The 19,466-nt window shown below is 34.4% G+C and overlaps 1 protein-coding gene across 2 annotated transcripts in view; it reads right to left on the bottom strand.

Annotated features, from left to right (window-relative positions):
* Positions 1–19,466, bottom strand: part of LOC145256897 (telomere repeats-binding bouquet formation protein 1-like) — a 199,075-nt gene that overhangs the window by 91,817 nt on the left and 87,792 nt on the right. For both annotated transcript variants that reach the window (XM_080115613.1, XM_080115615.1), the window contains exon 6: positions 8,003–8,136. In XM_080115613.1, coding sequence (XP_079971739.1) covers positions 8,003–8,136 — 134 coding nt within the window. The remainder of the gene's footprint in view (positions 1–8,002; positions 8,137–19,466) is intronic.

The following is a 19,466-nucleotide window of genomic DNA, read 5'->3' as shown; positions in this document are numbered from 1 at the left end:
ATGCACTCGCGATCAGAGGAGAGAGAATCAGAGAGAATTTTGTCATTTACGGTCTTTGATGTGTTGCCATAGATGGATGTCAACGAATGATCTTAGGATGTGATTTGGGAGATCATTGATGTAGAGCAGGAAGAGAGTTGGGCCCAGGATGGACCCCTGAGGAACTCCAGCATTAATACTGAGGGCCTCTGATTTCTGCCCATCAACCACTACTCTTATGAGCTTATCAGAGAGAAATGATTTAATGATTGAGAAAACATTTCCAGTTATATCGTAGCTTGAAACCTTGTGAAGGATTTGTTTGTTTGTTTTGTTTTATGGCATATCAAGCACTTTGGGGTCATTTAATGCCGAAACGTTAGTTATGATGTGTTATATATTGGTTTGTTCTTTTTAATGTTTTTTTTTTTTTTTTGGAGGGGATCTTTTCTTATATTTTAGTGTATATTCTAATCTCTTTCGGAAAATTCATAATTTTGGGGGGGATCGATCTTGTTTAATATTGTTTTTAGATCGTTTTCTTGGTAGTACTTTGTTCGGGTTTGTTCAAGGTCAATGCAGTTCATCAGTGTATGGTGTACTGAGTAGGGTTCTTGACACGTTATACAGATAGGTGTCTCCTCCCCATTTAGTAGATGTGAGTGAGTGATGTGAGTGTGACCTATTCGCAGTCTGGTCATTACTACCTCTTCTTTTCTTGTTAACTTTTTTGTGTCTCGTTCCAATATTTGGTGTTATTTGGAATAGTTTATTTTCTGTACATGAGCTCCAGTTTTCTTACCATTTTCTCTTCAAATATGTGTTTATTTTAGTCTTTAGGTCGGTATGGGGGATTTTTCCACTTGTGTGGTTTTGTTGCAGAGTTTTCTTTGTTGCCTTATCTGCTTGTTCATTCATATAGATGCCGATATGGCTTGGTATCCAGCAAAAGATAATGTTCTTTTTTCATGGTTATGGTATCTGTTTTGTTTAGCACCTTTGTAATGAGTGGATTTATCATTTTTTTTCTTTTAGTGATATGAATATCGAAAGTGAGTCTGTAAGTACAAGATATTTTTGATGGTCATCGTTGGTTATTATATTTTTGATGGTCATCGTTGGTTATTATATTTTTGATGGTCATCGTTGGTTATTATATTTAGTGCCAAATCTATGGCTGTTGCTTCTGCGCTGAAAATAGAAGATTCGTTTGGGAGTCTTTCCTTTAGTTTTATTTTTTTGTGGATGGCTGCGCATCCTACTTTGTCTCCATCTTTTGATCTGTCAGTGTAGATTTGTGTGTATTCTTTATATGTATTCTGGATGTTAAGCAGTTCTTCATGGAAGATTGATGGGTGGGTTTTCGTTTTGGGATATTTATTTAATTTTAATATTATGTGTGGTTGTTTGATCATCTAGGGTGGAGTTTTTGATTTGTTATATTTATGTATTTCTGTTGTGTCTATTTGGGTTTCTATGAGGAGGTTCTTTATACGGAGGCTATAGAGTTTGATGATATTTTCTTTCCTGTTGAAGAGTTGTGTGTATTGAAGATGGAGGATACATTGGTATGCAGGATTTGATGGACATGATGCAAGCGTTAAGTAATATTGTAGAGCTAACTTCTGTCGTCTTGGTATCAGTGGAGGCTCATGAGTCTCTAGATAGAGGCTTTCTACTAGAGAGGTTCTAAATGCTCCCAAAGCCAATCTTAATCCTTGATGATGAATTGTATTTAGTTCTTTTATGTAGGACTTCCTTGCTGCTCCATATATGAAGCATCCTTAATCCATTTTAGATCTAATTAAAGTTTGGTATAGTTTCAATAATCTGACTGTCTGCACCCCATTTGGTGTGTGCTAGGACTTTGATCAATTGCATTGTCTTTTGGCATTTATTTTTTTAATATTTTATATGTGGTATACAAGTCAATTTTTTATCGAATATAATACCTAAATATTTATGTTGGTCGATGAGTGGGATGTTCTTGTTATCCAGTTTCAGGTTGGGGTTGTGGTGGAATTTTCGTATTTTGCAAAAATGGATGCATTTAGTTTTTTCCTCTGAAAATGTAAATCCGTTTTCTATAGCCCATTTGTTTATTTTATTCAGGCAGAGTTGTAGTTTGCGTTCGGCTGGTTATATATCTAGATAGGTAGTATATAAGTAAATCGTCCACATATAGAGCGTTTTCAATTCCTGGGTCTATGTTTTTATGATATTGTTTATTTTAATGTTGAAGAGGGTGACAGAATACTGCCTTGGGGGACACCTATTTCTTGATCTTTTTGCACTGAAAAAGTGTTGTCCATCCGTACTTGGAAGATTCTATTTGTTAAGTTTCTGATAATTTCTGGCATTCTGCCCCTAAGTCCTAGTTCGTACAGGTCTTTTTGGATTCCATATTTCCAATCAGTGTCATACACCTTTTGCATATCAAAAAAAATTGCTATTAGATGTTCCTATTTGTAAATGCTTCTCTTATGCATGTTTCCAGTTTTATTAAGTGGTCGGTGGGGCTTATATTTTTCCTGAAACCCAACTGACTTTCTGTAATCAGATTTTTGCTTTTCAAGTACCAATTTACATTTTCATTAATCATTCTCTTGAATGTTTTGCACAAACAACTACTGAGTGCAATGGGTCGGTAGTTTGTTGGGTTTGTATGATCTTTTTTTGTTTGGGTATTGGGATTACTATTGCCTGCTTCCAGTTTTTTGGGATACTGTTATTATCCATATTTCATTGTAAATTTATAGTAAGTAGTCCAGTGATGGTTTTGGAAGATTTGAGAAATTAGTAATGGATCTCATCAGGGCCGACTGCTGTATCATGAGATTTACTTATTGCCTCCTCTAGTTCTGCACTATGGAGTAATTGATTGCAATTTTCTTCATTTTTGATTTGAAGTTTATTTTTTCTTCATTTCTTTTTATAGCTTGGAATTTTTTATTTGGTTTTTTTGATGATGAGTTCATTGAGAATTGTTCTGCTAATTTAATTGTGATATTTTGTTTGTCAGTAATCTTCGTGTTGTCGCATATAAGGTGTTTAGTAGGATTCTTTGTATTTTTTCCTGCTATTTTTCTGACCATCTCACATACTTTTTTTTTTTTTTTATTTTGATGAATTTTTGATACATAGTCTTTCCACGTGTTCCGTTTTGATTCTTTGATAGTTTTTTGTGCTTTTGCCTTGCTGTTTTTATATATGTCCAAATTTTCTTTCATTGGACTGTTTTTGAATTTGCAATTTTCTTAAGTTTGCACGTCTGGTTCTTACGGCTTCTTTGCATTCTTTATTGAACCAGGGTTTGTTATATTTTGTAGAAGTGGAGCTTTTTGGTATGTTCTCCTCAGCAATTGTGAGTAAGGTATTGCTGAAATATGTGATGTGTTCTGAGTTAGGGTTCGCTTCGGCTATTAATCTGTGTTGACATGCATTTTGGAATTTTTCCCAATTTGCTTTTTATACATTCCAGCGAGGTGTTTTGTCTTCGAATTTGGGGTTCTCGTTTTCTAATATAATTGGGAAGTGGTCACTTCTGCATGTATCCTTATGTGTTCTCCAACTATAATCCATGTATATAGTTGGATCACAGTGTTATATCTATTGCTGATAGTGTTTCCGTTGCTGGGTGCATATATGTATTCTCTTTGTTATTGAGTAGACATAGCTCATTTTGGTTAATTATTTTTTCAATGATTTGGCTTCTTTTGTTGTTTTTTTTACTGCCCCACCATGCATTATGACTATTGAAGTCTCCCAGCAGTAAAAATGGTTTAGATAGTTGTTTGATTATATTGTTTAATTCTGTTTCGTTTATTGTTTCATTTAGTGGTATATAGAGTGAACACAGGGTTACTGTTTTGTGTAGTGTTGCAGTTATTGCAACAGCTTGCATATTTGTTTTTAAGTTCACTGTGCTGTGTGGAATGTTTTCGTTTATCAGTATTGATGATCCACCGGTGGCTTTGTTGGATAATTTGTTTATGTGGTTACATATTGAGTAATGTTTTATGTTATTTTTGTCATTTTCTTTTAAGTGTGTTTCCTGTAGGCAAATTATTGCAGGACATAGGGATTTGATAAGTATTTGTATTTCTTCGATATTAATTTTTAATCCTCTTATGTTCCACTGTAGGATTTTATTAGCCATGGTTTATATTTTCTTTCTCTTGTTTTGGGTTGTTGGATTCCTCGATCTCCAGGACTTCCTGGCTTTCAAGTCCTGGAGGCATAGTGTTTTTTTGTTTGTGTTTATCTTTGGATCGTGAGCTAGGGCTTTTGTTTTTGTTCGTGATCGTGATATTCTGTAGAAGGGTTTTAGTTCTTGCTTTGTTTCATTCTCTTTCTTGTTAATTCTTTCTTGTATTGGTAATTCTTTGATTCTGGATGTGCTAGGGATTTGTGCAGATTCTATTTCTATTTGATTTGGTGTTGCTTTTTTTTTAATTGGTTTTTCTTTTCTTTGTTTATTTCAGAGTATGTGTTCATTTTTGTGGTATCTGTAATTATTGGTTTTATTTCAGTTATGAATTTTTGCCAGTCGTTTGGTCCAAGTTTTCTTAATTTTTCAACGAGTATATCGTATTTATCTTTTTTTTCTGTAATTTCCTTTTTGGTAATTTGTGCATAACTTTTCTCAGTCATATATCTGTCTACAATTTTCCTTGCTTCGGGGAATGATATATTTTGTTTTACTGCTACAATTTCCTTTTCTTTTTTCCATATGTCACAGCTGGATGGTCTTCTCCGCAGTTTGCACATTTGCATCTGTTTGTACACTCGTTTGAATTGTTTGGTTACATTTGCCACATACAGGTTGATTGTAGCATACATCCTCATGGTGTCCAAATGTTTTACATTTTTGACATCTAAGGGGGTTTGGTATAAATAGTTCAACTTTTACAATTGCATAACCAATTTTTATTTCTTTTGAGGCCTTTGATGTGTTAAACGTTATGATATAGGTGTTAGTTAAAATTGGGTTTCCATTTTTTTTAATGGATATTCTTTTTATGTCTGTTAGTCCTTGGGATTTTAGTTCGGTTTTTATTTCATCAATTGAACAGTATGATAGTTCTTTGCTTCTTATAACACCTTTTGATGAATTCATTTTACCATGGGGATATGCTTTGATCTTTTTATTATGGAATTTTTCCATTTTTAGAAGGATATTGGCATCTTTTTTTATTCACTTCTACTAGAATTGTTCCATTTCTTAAATTCTTAACTGCTTTGGGTGATATTCTTGCAGTAATTTCTTTCTGTATCAAGAATGAGGACAGTCTTGTCAGGGTGTTGTCATCTTCAGCTTCCAGGATAATAAATCTTGGAAAGTTTTGATTTTGTAGTAGTTCTTCCTCTGAGCTGGAAATATCCGATATTTGCGCGTGATATCTTTTGGGAGGCTTTTTCTTTTTTTCCATTTCTATTTTTGGTTATTTTTCACTTCTGCTGCTCCACACCCGCCTCGGAGCCCGATGTGGGAAGTGTTGGGGGGGGGGGGGGGGGCTATTCGTCGCAACACAACAGGGATACAGCAGAAGTATACTCTTCTTACTGTTGGATTCCAGCACCTGTGTTTCCTTCATTCCCTCCAAGAAGAGCCTTATTTTTGAAAGGGATGTTGGTTTTCCAGCCATGTTTGGTCCGTACTCAGCAAGTTGATTGACCCTTCAACCACCGCTATATATTTCATGTATATTTTTTAGAGTGAGGTGGTGGGCATGAAGACAGTCCCGGAAATGGCAAAAACCATTTACGAGTGAACATTACTATAAAATGTGAGTTATTCAATTGGTGTGTATTTAATGAAATAAACAGCTCAGACAATGTATGAAAATTATTATTTTAGTAAAAGGAGGGGGGGGTGATAATGTGGGTTAACTCATGAAAAAGGATGGTTGAAATTAGTAAAATATCCAAGAATTACGAAAAATGATGAAATGTGAGTATTTTATTGGTGCGTTTGTAATGAAATATACAGCACAGACAATGTATCATTTTAGTAAGCGGAGGACGATAATGTGGGTTGAATTATGAAAAATGATTGTCAAAATTAGTAACATATCCAAGAATTATGGGATTTAATGAGATAGGTCCAAATATATACTAGCAGATTACCCAGAATCTCCGGGGATTGAATGAGATACATGCAAATGTATGCAAGCAGAATACATGGGTTCTTGGGATCCAATGAGATAGATGCAAATATATATTAGCAGAATACCTGGTATTGCCTTGGATTGAATTATATTGATTGAAATATATACTAACAGAATACCTTGCATCGCCAGGATTTAATGAGATTAATGGAGATATATACCAGCAGAATACCCAGCATTGCCGGGATTGAATGAAATAGGTGAGAATACATACTAGCAAAATAGCTGGCGTCGCTTGGGATTGAAGGAGATCGGTGGAAATATATATTAGCAGAATACCCTGTATCGTCCCGTATTGAATGAGATAGGTGGAAATATAGAAGCACAATACCAGGCATTGTCCAGGATTCAATAATGCAGGTGCAGATAAATACTAACAGAATACCTGGCATCGCCTGGGATTAAATGATATAGGTACAAATACAGAATAGACAAATACTTGGCGTCTCTCAGGATTGTATTAGATAGCTGCACATATATACTACCAGAATACTCGGCGTTGCTCAAGAGAAAATTTACTAGCAATATCCCTGGCATTGCCTGGGATTGAAGGAGATAGGGTCAAATATATATTAGCAGAATAATCAGCGTCGCTCTGGATTAAATGAGGGTGGTAGAATATAAAGTTTGTACCAGAAATGGCTTAAACAATTTTCTATCTCAAAATTACTTAATTTGTGAAGTTGAATCCGGATATGGCTTAAACAGTTTACGATCTCAAAATTAGATTAATACATATATATTGTTGGTTTACTATGAAAGTTTACTAGGCCAGTTTCTGTAGGGGGTGATCTATATTTTTTTAAATTTTTTATGTTATCATCCGGGAATGATGTAATGGTTGTAGTGGTGGGTATTGCCTTGGATTGAATTATATTGATTGAAATATATACTAACAGAATAACTTGAGTCGCCAGGATTTAATGAGATTAATGTTGATATATACCAACAGAATGAAATAGAATATATAAAAAATAAAAATATATAAATTATGTTAATTTTAAACGTGCTCTTGAGTGTTTTTTGTTTGTTTGTTTTTTTTTTGGGGGGGGGAGAAAGTAATGTCCGTTTTGGGGTAAAAAAAAAAAAAAAGTATGCAAAATTGTTTCATATATGCATTTAAATTACCCATCTTAGTGTAGGTAAAATTATTTTAAATAGGTGTTGTATATTACCCGTCCTTGCAAAGGTAAAATTATTTCATATGCATGCTGTAAATTACCTACCCTAGGTAAGATACAATTATTTCATACGCCTAATACCCGTCCTAGCTAGATAAAATATTCTTTTGCTCGAAATAGCAAATGATACATAGACATTAAAAATTCCTCTCTCCTAAGAATAACAAATATATTCAAAATTAAATTCAATTTTCTCATTGTTTATATGGTCCCGAGTAACGCCGGGTAGCCCCATTAGTAGTAAATAAAATAAAAATGTGTAAAGGTGAAAAGAAACAGACACAGGAGAATCGTAAGACATTATCATGTACCACAATTATATTTTTTTTAATTTAAAAAAATAAATAAATAAAACAGTTATATACACATTTTTTAAATAAACAAGGCCTTGAAAATATTTTTTTTAGTAAAACTTTGCTATAGATCATATGGAAAGATGGGTTCAAATGAACCTTGCTATTTTTGGGAACAGAAATACACAATTCTTATTAAAAAAAGAAGACAAACTGACCTTTTTCCTCTGTAAAATGCCAATAATTGGCATAAAAGAAGGTTTGAGAACTCAAAAAAAATAGCAACTTTATATATATATATATATATATATATATATATATATATATATATATATATATATATATATATATATATATATAAAATGATAATCATCTTTACCATTTCTTGGATTATTTGTACAGGCACATATTGCATTGCAGACAGTGGTAAAAAGATCAGCATTTTGTAGAGTGATATTTCCAAGAATTATTTCATTCTTCTTTTCTGATAAAATTTCTTTGGGAAGAAGTTCTCTAAAATAAACAAAAAAAAAACAAATGAACAAAGATATAAGTATATAGACATACTATTTCAATTAATTGTGGCATGGTTCCTGGCCTTTGTATGGCCATTTTGGACAACAATAGCGTTTTTGGGTTTTATCCAGATTCACATTGACATTTAATAAAATAATTACCACCTGATGAAGGCCAGAGGAATAGTTGGTCGAAACGTTGTGAAACAATTAAGAAAGATGAGGAGAATAGTCCGCAATAAATTAATAATATTCATCTCAGAAAGAATTCCAATGAAATAATATATATACTATTTGGTACAGACCCGACCATGGAAACGTGGATTTATAAGACCAAAAAATCCAACCTTGATCGCCCTTTTGGGCCCATGGTGCAGTGGATAGAGATGTTGAATCGCTATGGTTCCAGGTAAGAATTGTCTGAAGATAGCGGTTTCAATCCTACCCAAAGCCGGCCAGAGATTTACTTGGCCAAAACGTGATGAGACAACAACAACTATGGATGGCAGTAATTGCTTGGAATGCAGTTAGGAGATTCGGAGTTCCTATCCTGTTGTGGTTATCACCTGACGAAGGCCAGAGAAATACTTGGCTGAAACATCGTGAAACAACTAAGAAAGATGAGGATAACAATAAATAAATTAATAAATAATACTCATCTCAATAAAGAATTCCAATTAAATAATATATAAAACATTTCTATATCTATAATTTTATAAACATATAAAAGTTATTTTCAGTCAGTAAGTTCAATTGTTTTACAGTATATCAACCCTTTTCAAGTTATGTAATACCGAATCCAGTTATTTTGGAAATAGTATTCATGTTACATCCAGTTATTTTGTAGAAGGTTTTTATTCTTTGTATCTTCAATCACAAGTTCATAGTGTTTGGTTTGGTTGTTTTCTAGTGGACTAGCTAGGCCACCCAGCGTTGCTCAGGACCTTATAAGATAATGAGAAAAATTTTGAACATACCTGTTATTCTTAGAATAGAGGAAGTTTTTATGTCTATGTATCATTTGCCATCTTGAGCAAAAGAATATTTTACCTACCCTAGGACGGGTATTACACAACATAAGTATGGAATAATTGTACCTTCATTTACAGAACGTATGTGTAAAAAATTCCCTTACCTAGGGCGGGTAATGTACAACACATATTTAAAATTATTACTCTAAGTTTCTGTTGTGATAATTTTTCGGTATATCACAGGTAAGAGTGTGTTTGTTTTTACATCAGAGTGCTATAGTGGAGAAGCACCAGATTTTTTATATGAATGTTATACTACTCGAATATATTAGATGATTTTCGATTTTGATAACTTATGTTTGTCATAGATAAGACTTTCTTTGTTTTTCATATGGGTACTTCACTGTACAAGTACCTTATTTCCTGGGTAGAATACTGTAGAAGTACCATTTTTTCTAATTTAAAAATGTAAAAACTCAATACTTTTAAGTAATTTTCTGTTGTGCTAAATTTTCTGTGCGTCTAGAGTAAGAATTTGTGTTTTTCATCTATTGCTATAGTGAAGAAGCACCTTATTTCTCATTTAAAAGTCATGCTATTCGAATATATAACATGATTTTTGGTTTTAATAACTTTTATGCACATCACAGGTAGGATTTTATTTGTTTTTCATATGAGTACTATACTACACAAGTACTTTATTTATAATATATAGATGAAACTGCTCAATTTTACATAATTTTCTGTACGTCATAGGTGAGAGTTTGTTTTATAATAGACAGCTTTAATAAAGAAGCACCTTATTTCTTATATAAATGTCATACTACTCGAATATATTATATAATTTTTGGTTTGGATTACTTTTATGTACGCCACAGGTAAGATTTTCTTTGTTTTTCATATGGGTACTATACTGTACAAGTACCTTATTTCTTAGTTAGGATACTGTAGAAGTACATTTTTTCTAATGTAAAAATGAAAGAACTTGATAGGTTTATGTAATTTTCTGTTGTGTTACATTTTCTGTACGCCAGGGGTAAGAATTTGTTTATTTTGTTATCAGGGTGCTATAGTGAAGAAGCACCTTATTTCTCATATGTAAGTCATACTACTCAAATTTTTAACGGGATTTTTGGTTTAAATAACTTTCATGTATGTCACATATAAGAATTTCTTTGCTTTTTCATGAGTACTATACTACACATGTACCTTATTACTTTGATAGAATTTCTTGTACACATAAATACATTTAAAAGTGATCATTGTATGCGATTTTTGGAATATTACTATACCAATATACAAACATATAATACATTAAATTTATAATGATCAATTAATTAGTATAGGAGGGAATCCAATACATAGAAATATATAAGTATATACGTATACTAATCATTAATAATGATCAGTAAATTAGTTTAGGGGTGAATCCAATAAATAGAAATATATAAATTATAATGCACAATGATCGATTAATTAGTTTAAGAGTGAATCCAATACAGACAAATATATAAACACATACACATAATTAAAATTCATAATGATCGGTTAATTAGTTTAGGATTGGATCCAATACATACAAATATATAATCATATAAACATATTTAAAATTCATAATGATCTGTCAATTAGTTTAGGAGTGAATCCAATACAAATGCCATTACTTGATCTATTTACGTGATTTTTGGAATGTAACAAATAAACCGATACATCATATATATATTTGAATGTGACATTTTCGTTACGTAAATCAAAACATTCCTCTGCAATAATAAGAGTGTTATTGTGTATTCATTATATCTGGTAGCATCAAAAGTGTTTATTTTATGCATAGTATCTTCAAATAAGTGAAAATAATATTCTAATGAATAAACATACAATCTGTATGATAGAATGTGCCAGTTGCAAAAACATTTACACATCTTTTCCCATAATTTATGATAAAATGATACCTAGCTTCAAGAATAAATAAATGGTGGAGAAATTACCAAATTTCTTGAAATAGAATCCATATTTTGTCCCATTTTTAAAAGATTTTAACAAAGAAAAGTGGCAAACCAAAAAACAAATTTTGGCACTTAAGTTTTCATAACTTTTCAACCACTCATGCACTTTAATTTGCATATCAATAAATTAGAAGTCCTAAGGAGACATTATAAAAAAAAAAAATCGAAGACATAAGGACAAGGTGAAGTGGTTAGCACAAAAGATATACAACATAGTAAAAAGACGTGCACATACTGGTAATTTTGTTTTTCTTATTCAGACCACAAGATAATTTCAGCAAAAAATAAAAAAAAGTTTAAATTACGAGACTAGATTCATTTTTTTCAGTTGTGAGCTGCATGAAATAGGATTAGACATCATGATTCGGATTAGACATTATGAATATTGTTGTGGAGACACCCACTAATTAACATAGGTGGGTGAGTGAGAAATATAAAGGTATCAATCACCAATACAGGGGGAGTTCTGCAACAACCGCCAAATAGGCAAGACACCTATGTTGCCTCTAGTAAGACATGCAACACGCCACCTGCCGGAATATCTCCAACTGAAGTATATCTGAAGACATGTAAATTTGTATATAACTTTTCTGCCTAATATATTATTGTTATACCTTTACTTCCCATGTTTTTGTTAATTATTTGTGCAGACACAACAGTGGCGTTGAGAATTCGAAAAAAGACTTACGCAGGATAAAATCCACTATTAAACACAACAGTAGTCTCGAGAATTCGAAAAAAGACTTACGCAAGAAAATCCACTACTAAACTCAACAGTGGTGTACAAAAAATACTTACTCGAGAAAGATTGAAAAAAAAAAAAAAAAAAAAAGAATCTACTGTTGAACACAACAGTAACATCGAGGACTTTTAAAAAGATTTACTCGGGAATTCACTGTTAGACACAGAAACAGTATTCGAAAAATAATTTACACGGAAAGTTATCACTGTCGAAAAAAACAAAAAACAAAAGAAAAACAAACGAAAGTAACTACAAAATTGTCGAATGAGATATTTGAACACTGGATACTTGAAAGCAAAATACCAATAACCATTTCAAGTGACTACGAAAGTCAAAGAAAAAAAAAAGGTGTTTTCGCTAGTACACCATCAACTAATTTATGCAAATTGTCTTGAAAGAGGAAAGTGATATTTTTTTCAGCTGTACCAAGAAAGGATTTTTTTTTTAAAGAATTCTTGTACGTAATCAAAACTTAACGGAGTAAGTGAAAAAAAATAAAATACATTTTTTTTTATCCCTCAATAGAAAAAGGAAAAAAAGAAAGGTTCAACGCAAAAAATAATATATCGATAGTATTCCGTTGAGACACAAAAAAAGAGAAATAAAAAAGCGAACATAAAAACGGTTGTTCGTAGTTATTGTAAAAAGTGAATTAGTAAAATAGACTGATTTTTCTAATCTTTGGAAAAAAAAAAAACCAAGATGAAGGAATTTGCTAAAATAATGACACAGTTCATGCAGAATCAGCAGATCCTACAAAAAGAATAGCAAGCGCTACACGCAGAAAGAGACGAAAGACAAAATGAACGACTCATAAAATGCCTAGAAATGCAGGAAGAAAGGTTTGCACAGATGCAACTTGAACAGAAAGAACTGTTAGAAAGATTTACAGCTAATTCCATACAAGAAAGTAATACAACCTTCTCCAACACAACAATTGTTAACAGCATAGATGTGTTCACATACCTACCGAAAGAGGATAAAACTTTTGATGCATACTTCAAGAGGTATGAAGATATTTTCGAAACAGACTGTGAAAACTGGCCAAATGGAAAGAAAGTAAGTTTATTACTTCGAAAGCTTGGTACCAGTGAACATTGCAAATTTGTTGATTTCATATTGTCAAGGGGAACGAATCAGTTAGATTTCGCCGAGACCGTAAAGCTTCTTAAGGAGTTATTCGGACTGCCCAGGTCTCTTTTCTACAAGAGATGGTCATGTATGAATCTTAAGAAAACTGATGAGCAGGACTACCTGACATATGCGTCAGTAGTAAATAAAAACTGCGACAACTTCAAATTATCGGAACTCACGGTGGACGATTTCAAATGCTTAATCTTTGCACAGGGTCTAGTATCCACAAAAAATTCAGAGATCCAAAGACGCGTTCTCTCAAAATTAGAGACAGCACAAGGCTTGACATTGCAGAAATTAGCAGAAGATTGCCAAAGGGCAGTATCACAGAAAACGAAATTACGATAATAGTCAATATAATAACTACAGAAAATGAAATGACGATAATAATCAAAGGAATTATAAAAAGACAGTATCAGGTAATAATTGCCGAAGATGTGATTAAAAACATTTGGAAAAGGATTGTCCTTACAAAAATATCAGGTGCTACAATTGCGATAAAGTTGAACATAAGAGTGTTTGCTGCAGAACAAAAAATAGAGTACACCAAATGAGAACAAACAACAAAGAGAAAAATAATTTACGAAAATATGTATCAGTAAATATTTTCGACAAACAAGTGAAATTTCAGCTTGACTCTGGATCGGATTTGTCGTTAATAAACGTGAACACTTGGAAAAAGCTGGGTTAACTGACTCTTCAAAAGTCAAGTAAAGGTGCACAAAAAGTGACAGGAGACAAAATAAAATTCGAAGGAGAGGTCATCCTGCCCATTAATTTAAATGACACGACGAAGAAATTGAAAATCTTCGTTATTAAAGAAAATGAGAACTTATTGGGAATTGACTGAATTGAAAAATTCAATCTTTGAACGCTTTTTGTAGAAAAATAACCAGTTGCACCCCAACATAAAATATTAAAAACGATCTAAAAAAGAAATTCCCAGAAATATTTACTACTGGACTGGGAAGATGCAATAAATTTAAGACTTTGTTTGAGCTAAAAAAGGATACAACACCAGAAAAAAGGAATGTACCGTTCGTCAGTTTAGACAAAATAAATAGTGAGCTAGATAGACTTGAAAAAACAGGCATCTTATCGAAAATCGAAACTAGCGTCTGGGCAGCCCCTACGGTGTACGTAAAAAAAAAGTCGGAACAAATTCGAGTCTGTGCAGACTTTTCTACGGGCCTAAACAATGAATTAAAAGACCACCACTACCCTTTACCAAGCCCTGAGGAGATATTTGCCAGACTAAATCGTGGCAAAATTTTTTCAAAAATAGATTTGTCCGACACCTATTTACAAATTCCAATGGAAGAATGCTCAAAGATATCATGCATTAACACGCACAAAGGGTTGTTCAAATACAACCATCCAGCCTTCGGGATCAAAGTCGCGCCGGCGATTTTCCAACAAGCAATGGATACAATGCTGAACGGAATAGATTGTGCTTGTGCATACCTGGATGACATAATCATCAGGAGCGCGTTCATAAGTGAACACCAAGAGCATCTAAAAGAAGTATTCACAAGAATAAATGAATACGGATTCAAGGTGAAAGAAAACAAATGCAAATTTTGTTTAGACAAAATCAAATATTTAGGGCAAATAATAAATAAAGACGGTCGACGCCCAGACCCAGAAAGACCAACAGCAATTAAAAACATGCCGGCACCACATAACGTGACGACTCTACAGAGTTTCTTAGGTCTCGCAAACTACTACCAAGTATTTATCAAAGGAATGCACGACCAAAGAGCTCTGCTTAACGAGTTATTAAAGAAAGAAACACCATGGATATGGACAAAAGAATGTCAAGACGCATTTGAGAAAATTAAAAAGACGCTGACGTCCGATCTATTTTTAACCTATTACGACCCAAAATTAGAAATAAGGTGTTGCGAGTGACGCGAGCTTGTATGGTATAGGAGCATGTATACAGCATATCCTGCCAGATGGATCGAAGAAACCTATAGCTCGCGTCTCAAGGACACTACTTCCGGCAGAAAAAGCTTACTCTCAAATAGAAAAAGAGGGATTAAGCATTATTTTCGCGGTGACGAAATTCCACCGTTACCTGTATGGGAGACACTTTACACTGGAAACAGATCACAAGCCCCTAGTGACAATCTTCGGCTCAAAAAAGGGCTTGCCAGTATATATGGCAAATCGCCTACTCCGCTGGGGTACGATCTTGCTAAATTATGACCTTCAAATAAAACATCTGGATTTGAAAAAAATAGGTCATGCGGATGACCTGTCAAGGCTTATACCGAAAATGGAGGAAACCTTTGAAGAGTCAGTAATTGCAGCTATGCATTCCAATTATGAGGAAAAAAAACATGGTGGCGAATATAATAAAAGAATTACCAGCAGTCACGTTAACCGATATAAAAAGGGAGGCTGAATATGACAATGTCATCACAGACAAATAAAAAAATAAGGGAAAATGATGAAAAAATGCAAAGCATATTTTCCGTATGCAATGATGTTTTATTATATAGTGAAAGAGTTGTTATGAAAACCTTGCAGAAAAAGATCTTATGTGATTTTCATACAGGACACCCGGATATAAATAGGATGAAGGCACTTATGCGGAGTTACGTTTCCTGGCGTAACATGGATGTGGATATTGCACTAACAGTAAACAAGTGTAAAGGTTGTGCGTTAGCCACAAAGGCACCACCAATAGTCCATAGATCGTGGAAAAAAACTGACCATCCATGGTCACGCATTCATATAGACTTTGCTGGACCAACCGAAGGACAATACTACCTAATCGTAGTAGTTTTTCCAGATGGCATGAAATAAAGCGTTTCAAGAACCTGACGACAAATAACACAAGTTTTCTGCAGGAAATATTTGCACGTTTTGGTGTGCCAGACATTATAGTCACAGATAACGGAACACAATTTACATCAAGTGATTTCAAGGACTTTTGTGACACTTTTCAGGTAAAACATAACTACACCACCGTTCCACCCTAGATCAAATGGATTAGTAGAAAGGTTCGTATACACGATAAAGCGTGCACTTAGAAAATCAATAGGGATCCCGATGGATAAAGCATTACAACAATTCCTGCAAATATACAGGATAACTAAGAACACAAACACACCGTCAAAATTATCGCCAGCAGAATTAATGTTTGCTAGAAAAATAAAATCACCACTTGATAAATTAATACCAAAGCAAGCAATCGTCCATCAAACTACGCACACATCACGTAAAAGGTTTAAACCTGGTGATCGTGTATATTTTAAATGTATGAAAAATAATATTTCATATTGGGAGTTTGGTATGGTAGATAAACGTATCAGCAACTTGGTCTACATCATAAAAGGTCCAAAAGGGATACACAAAAGACATCAAAATCAATTGAGAAAACGTCATATAAAAGACAACGAACATGACAAATCTGATGAAAAGGAAGATCCAATTGATATACTATACGAAGGGTTTGATATCAAACCACAACAAAGCAGGCCCGAACCGAGAAGATCGGGAAGGAAAAAAAGTTTACGGAACCAATTATAATGAACCCCAAGAGAAAAAGATATTGAAATCTACACGAATTCAAATCTTGGGAGGAGGGTCTTGTGGAGATGTTGAGCAAAGTAGCGAGTTCTATCCGCGTCGAGCAAAGTAGCGAGTTCTATCCGTGTAGATTAAAGTAGCGAGTTCTATCCGCGTAGATTAAAGTAGCGAGTTCTATCCGCGTAGATTAAAGTAGCGAGTTCTATCCGCGTCGAGCAAAGTAGCGAGTTCTATCCGCGTAGAGTAAAGTAGCGAGTTCTATCCGCGTAGAGTAAAGTAGCGAGTTCTATCCGCGTAGAGTAAAGTAGCGAGTTCTATCCGCGTAGAGTAAAGTAGCGAGTTCTATCCGCGTCGAGCAAAGTAGCGAGTTCTATCCGCGTCGAGCAAAGTAGCGAGTTCTATCCGCGTCGAGCAAAGTAGCGAGTTCTATCCGCGTCGAGCAAAGTAGCGAGTTCTATCCGCGTAGAGTAAAGTAGCGAGTTCTATCCGCGTCGAGCAAAGTAGCGAGTTCTATCCGCGTCGAGCAAAGTAGCGAGTTCTATCCGCGTCGAGCAAAGTAGCGAGTTCTATCCGCGTCGAGCAAAGTAGCGAGTTCTATCCGCGTCGAGCAAAGTAGCAAGTTCTATCCGCGTCGAGCAAAGTAGCGAGTTCTATCCGCGTCGAGCAAAGTAGCGAGTTCTATCCGCGTCGAGCAAAGTAGCGAGTTCTATCCGCGTCGAGCAAAGTAGCGAGTTCTATCCGCGTCGAGCAAAGTAGCGAGTTCTATCTGCGTCGAGCAAAGTAGCGAGTTCTATCCGCGTAAAGTAGCGAGTTCTATCCGCGTAGAGTAAAGTAGCGAGTTCTATCCGCGTAGAGTAAAGTAGCGAGTTCTATCCGCGTCGAGCAAAGTAGCGAGTTCTATCCGCGTAGAGTAAAGTAATGAGTTCTATCTGCGTCGAGTAAAGTAATGAGTTCTATCTGCGTCGAGTAAAGTAATGAGTTCTATCTGCGTCGAGTAAAGTAATGAGTTCTATCTGCGTCGAGTAAAGTAATGAGTTCTATCTGCGTCGAGTAAAGTAATGAGTTCTATCTGCGTCGAGTAAAGTAATGAGTTCTATCTGCGTCGAGTAAAGTAATGAGTTCTATCTGCGTCGAGTAAAGTAATGAGTTCTATCTGCGTCGAGTAAAGTAATGAGTTCTATCCGCGTCGAGTAAAGTAATGAGTTCTATCCGCGTCGAGTAAAGTAATGAGTTCTATCTGCGTCGAGTAAAGTAATGAGTTCTATCTGCGTCGAGTAAAGTAATGAGTTCTATCCGCGTCGAGTAAAGTAATGAGTTCTATCTGCGTCGAGTAAAGTAATGAGTTCTATCTGCGTCGAGTAAAGTAATGAGTTCTATCCGCGTCGAGTAAAGTAATGAGTTCTATCTGCGTCGAGTAAAGTAATGAGTTCTATCCGCGTCGAGTAAAGTAATGAGTTCTATCTGCGTCGAGTAAAGTAATGAGTTCTATCTGCGTCGAGTAAAGTAATGAGTTCTATCCGCGTCGAGTAAAGTAATGAGTTCTATCTGCATCGAGTAAAGTAATGAGTTCTATCCGCGTCGAGTAAAGTAATGAGTTCTATCTGCGTCGAGTAAAGTAATGAGTTCTATCTGCGTCGAGTAAAGTAGCGATGCTTGTTGTGTCTAGCCGAGTATTATGGGCTAGCATTTTCTTTAAGCCACATAACAATTACCTCACTACCCAAGTAACAACTGATCTTAGATCCAGTCATAGTGTCTATGTATTGACTTGTCTTGATCTAAATCAAGAATGCCACTTATTAGAGCCCTCTTCTCCTCAGCACAAAGAAAAGTATGATATTACTAGTTTATGAGTAGAAGATAAAAATATATTGTTCCATGGAGTGATTAACTCAAATGAACATTACTCTCCTCTAGTTAACAGGAAAATCAATTTAATTTCCATAAACCCAATTGGTATTTTATAATCCAAATTCTCACCAAGTGCCTGTCAGGGAAAAAACAGCCACTTAAACATTGCACATGAGAAGGACAGCTACAATTGTTAAAGTGGCTCAGTTTTAAATATGCAGAAAATTAGTTTACATATATTTGCTGGATTACTACAAAGGATTGGTTGGTTGGTTGTTTTTGTTTTATGGCATATCAACCCTTTTCAGGTTATTTAATGCCGAATTCGGTGATTTTGAAGAAAAAATTTTTAATAGAATATATTTGTTTTTTGCAAGTCAGTTTCTATTCAACCCATAGTTGGGACCCTAACAGGGGTACTCCTGCAGTATTTTACCCACCGATTTCACGATCTTAGCCGAGCGTTGACGAACGCTTTCGACGTTAACGCCGACGAAAGCCGAGAATTCGGAGCTACGGTGCAAGAACGCTAAAAGTATGTGAATAGCAACAACATTACAAGGAAAAGATATTACACACACACAACAAAATGGATAAAATTAATACAAAAAATTTGGATAAAATAAATCACAAACACTTACCGTAAGTTTTTTTTTAAAGTAAAATAAATTTATTTTGTTGAATATTTATTATTTTTTTTTTTTGGTTCATTTTGTTTTCCGATAGCTTTTTTTTTGGGGGGGGGGGGTAAGCAACAGTAATAAACACTTCAATGTTTTTTTTTGTTTGTTTGTTTTTAACAAAACGTTATTAAACAGTAACAACAATGTTTTTTTTTTGTTTTTTTTTCAGTAATGTTTGTAGGGGGGGGGACAACAATTACTGTTTACCTTTAGTTCCGACTGGAAGATTTTCTACTGACTGTAGAGAGGCAAAGTAGGGAGCAAAGGGTTTTCAGAGGATGTGGAAAGAAGCTCCTTCCCAACCGGGTAGCCTTCCGCGATTTGATTTATTATGGAGACAAAAGAAGGGTTGTGTCCAAATTACAAAAATTACATAAATTCGCATAAATATGTTTCCAACA

The sequence above is a fragment of the Euprymna scolopes genome, chromosome 3 (genome assembly GCF_053919585.1).
Source record: "Euprymna scolopes isolate OS-2025 chromosome 3, ASM5391958v1, whole genome shotgun sequence".
NCBI lineage: Eukaryota > Metazoa > Mollusca > Cephalopoda > Sepiida > Sepiolidae > Euprymna > Euprymna scolopes.
Note: the sequence above shows the minus strand (reverse complement) of the source record. Positions and strands in the feature narration are given on the sequence as shown.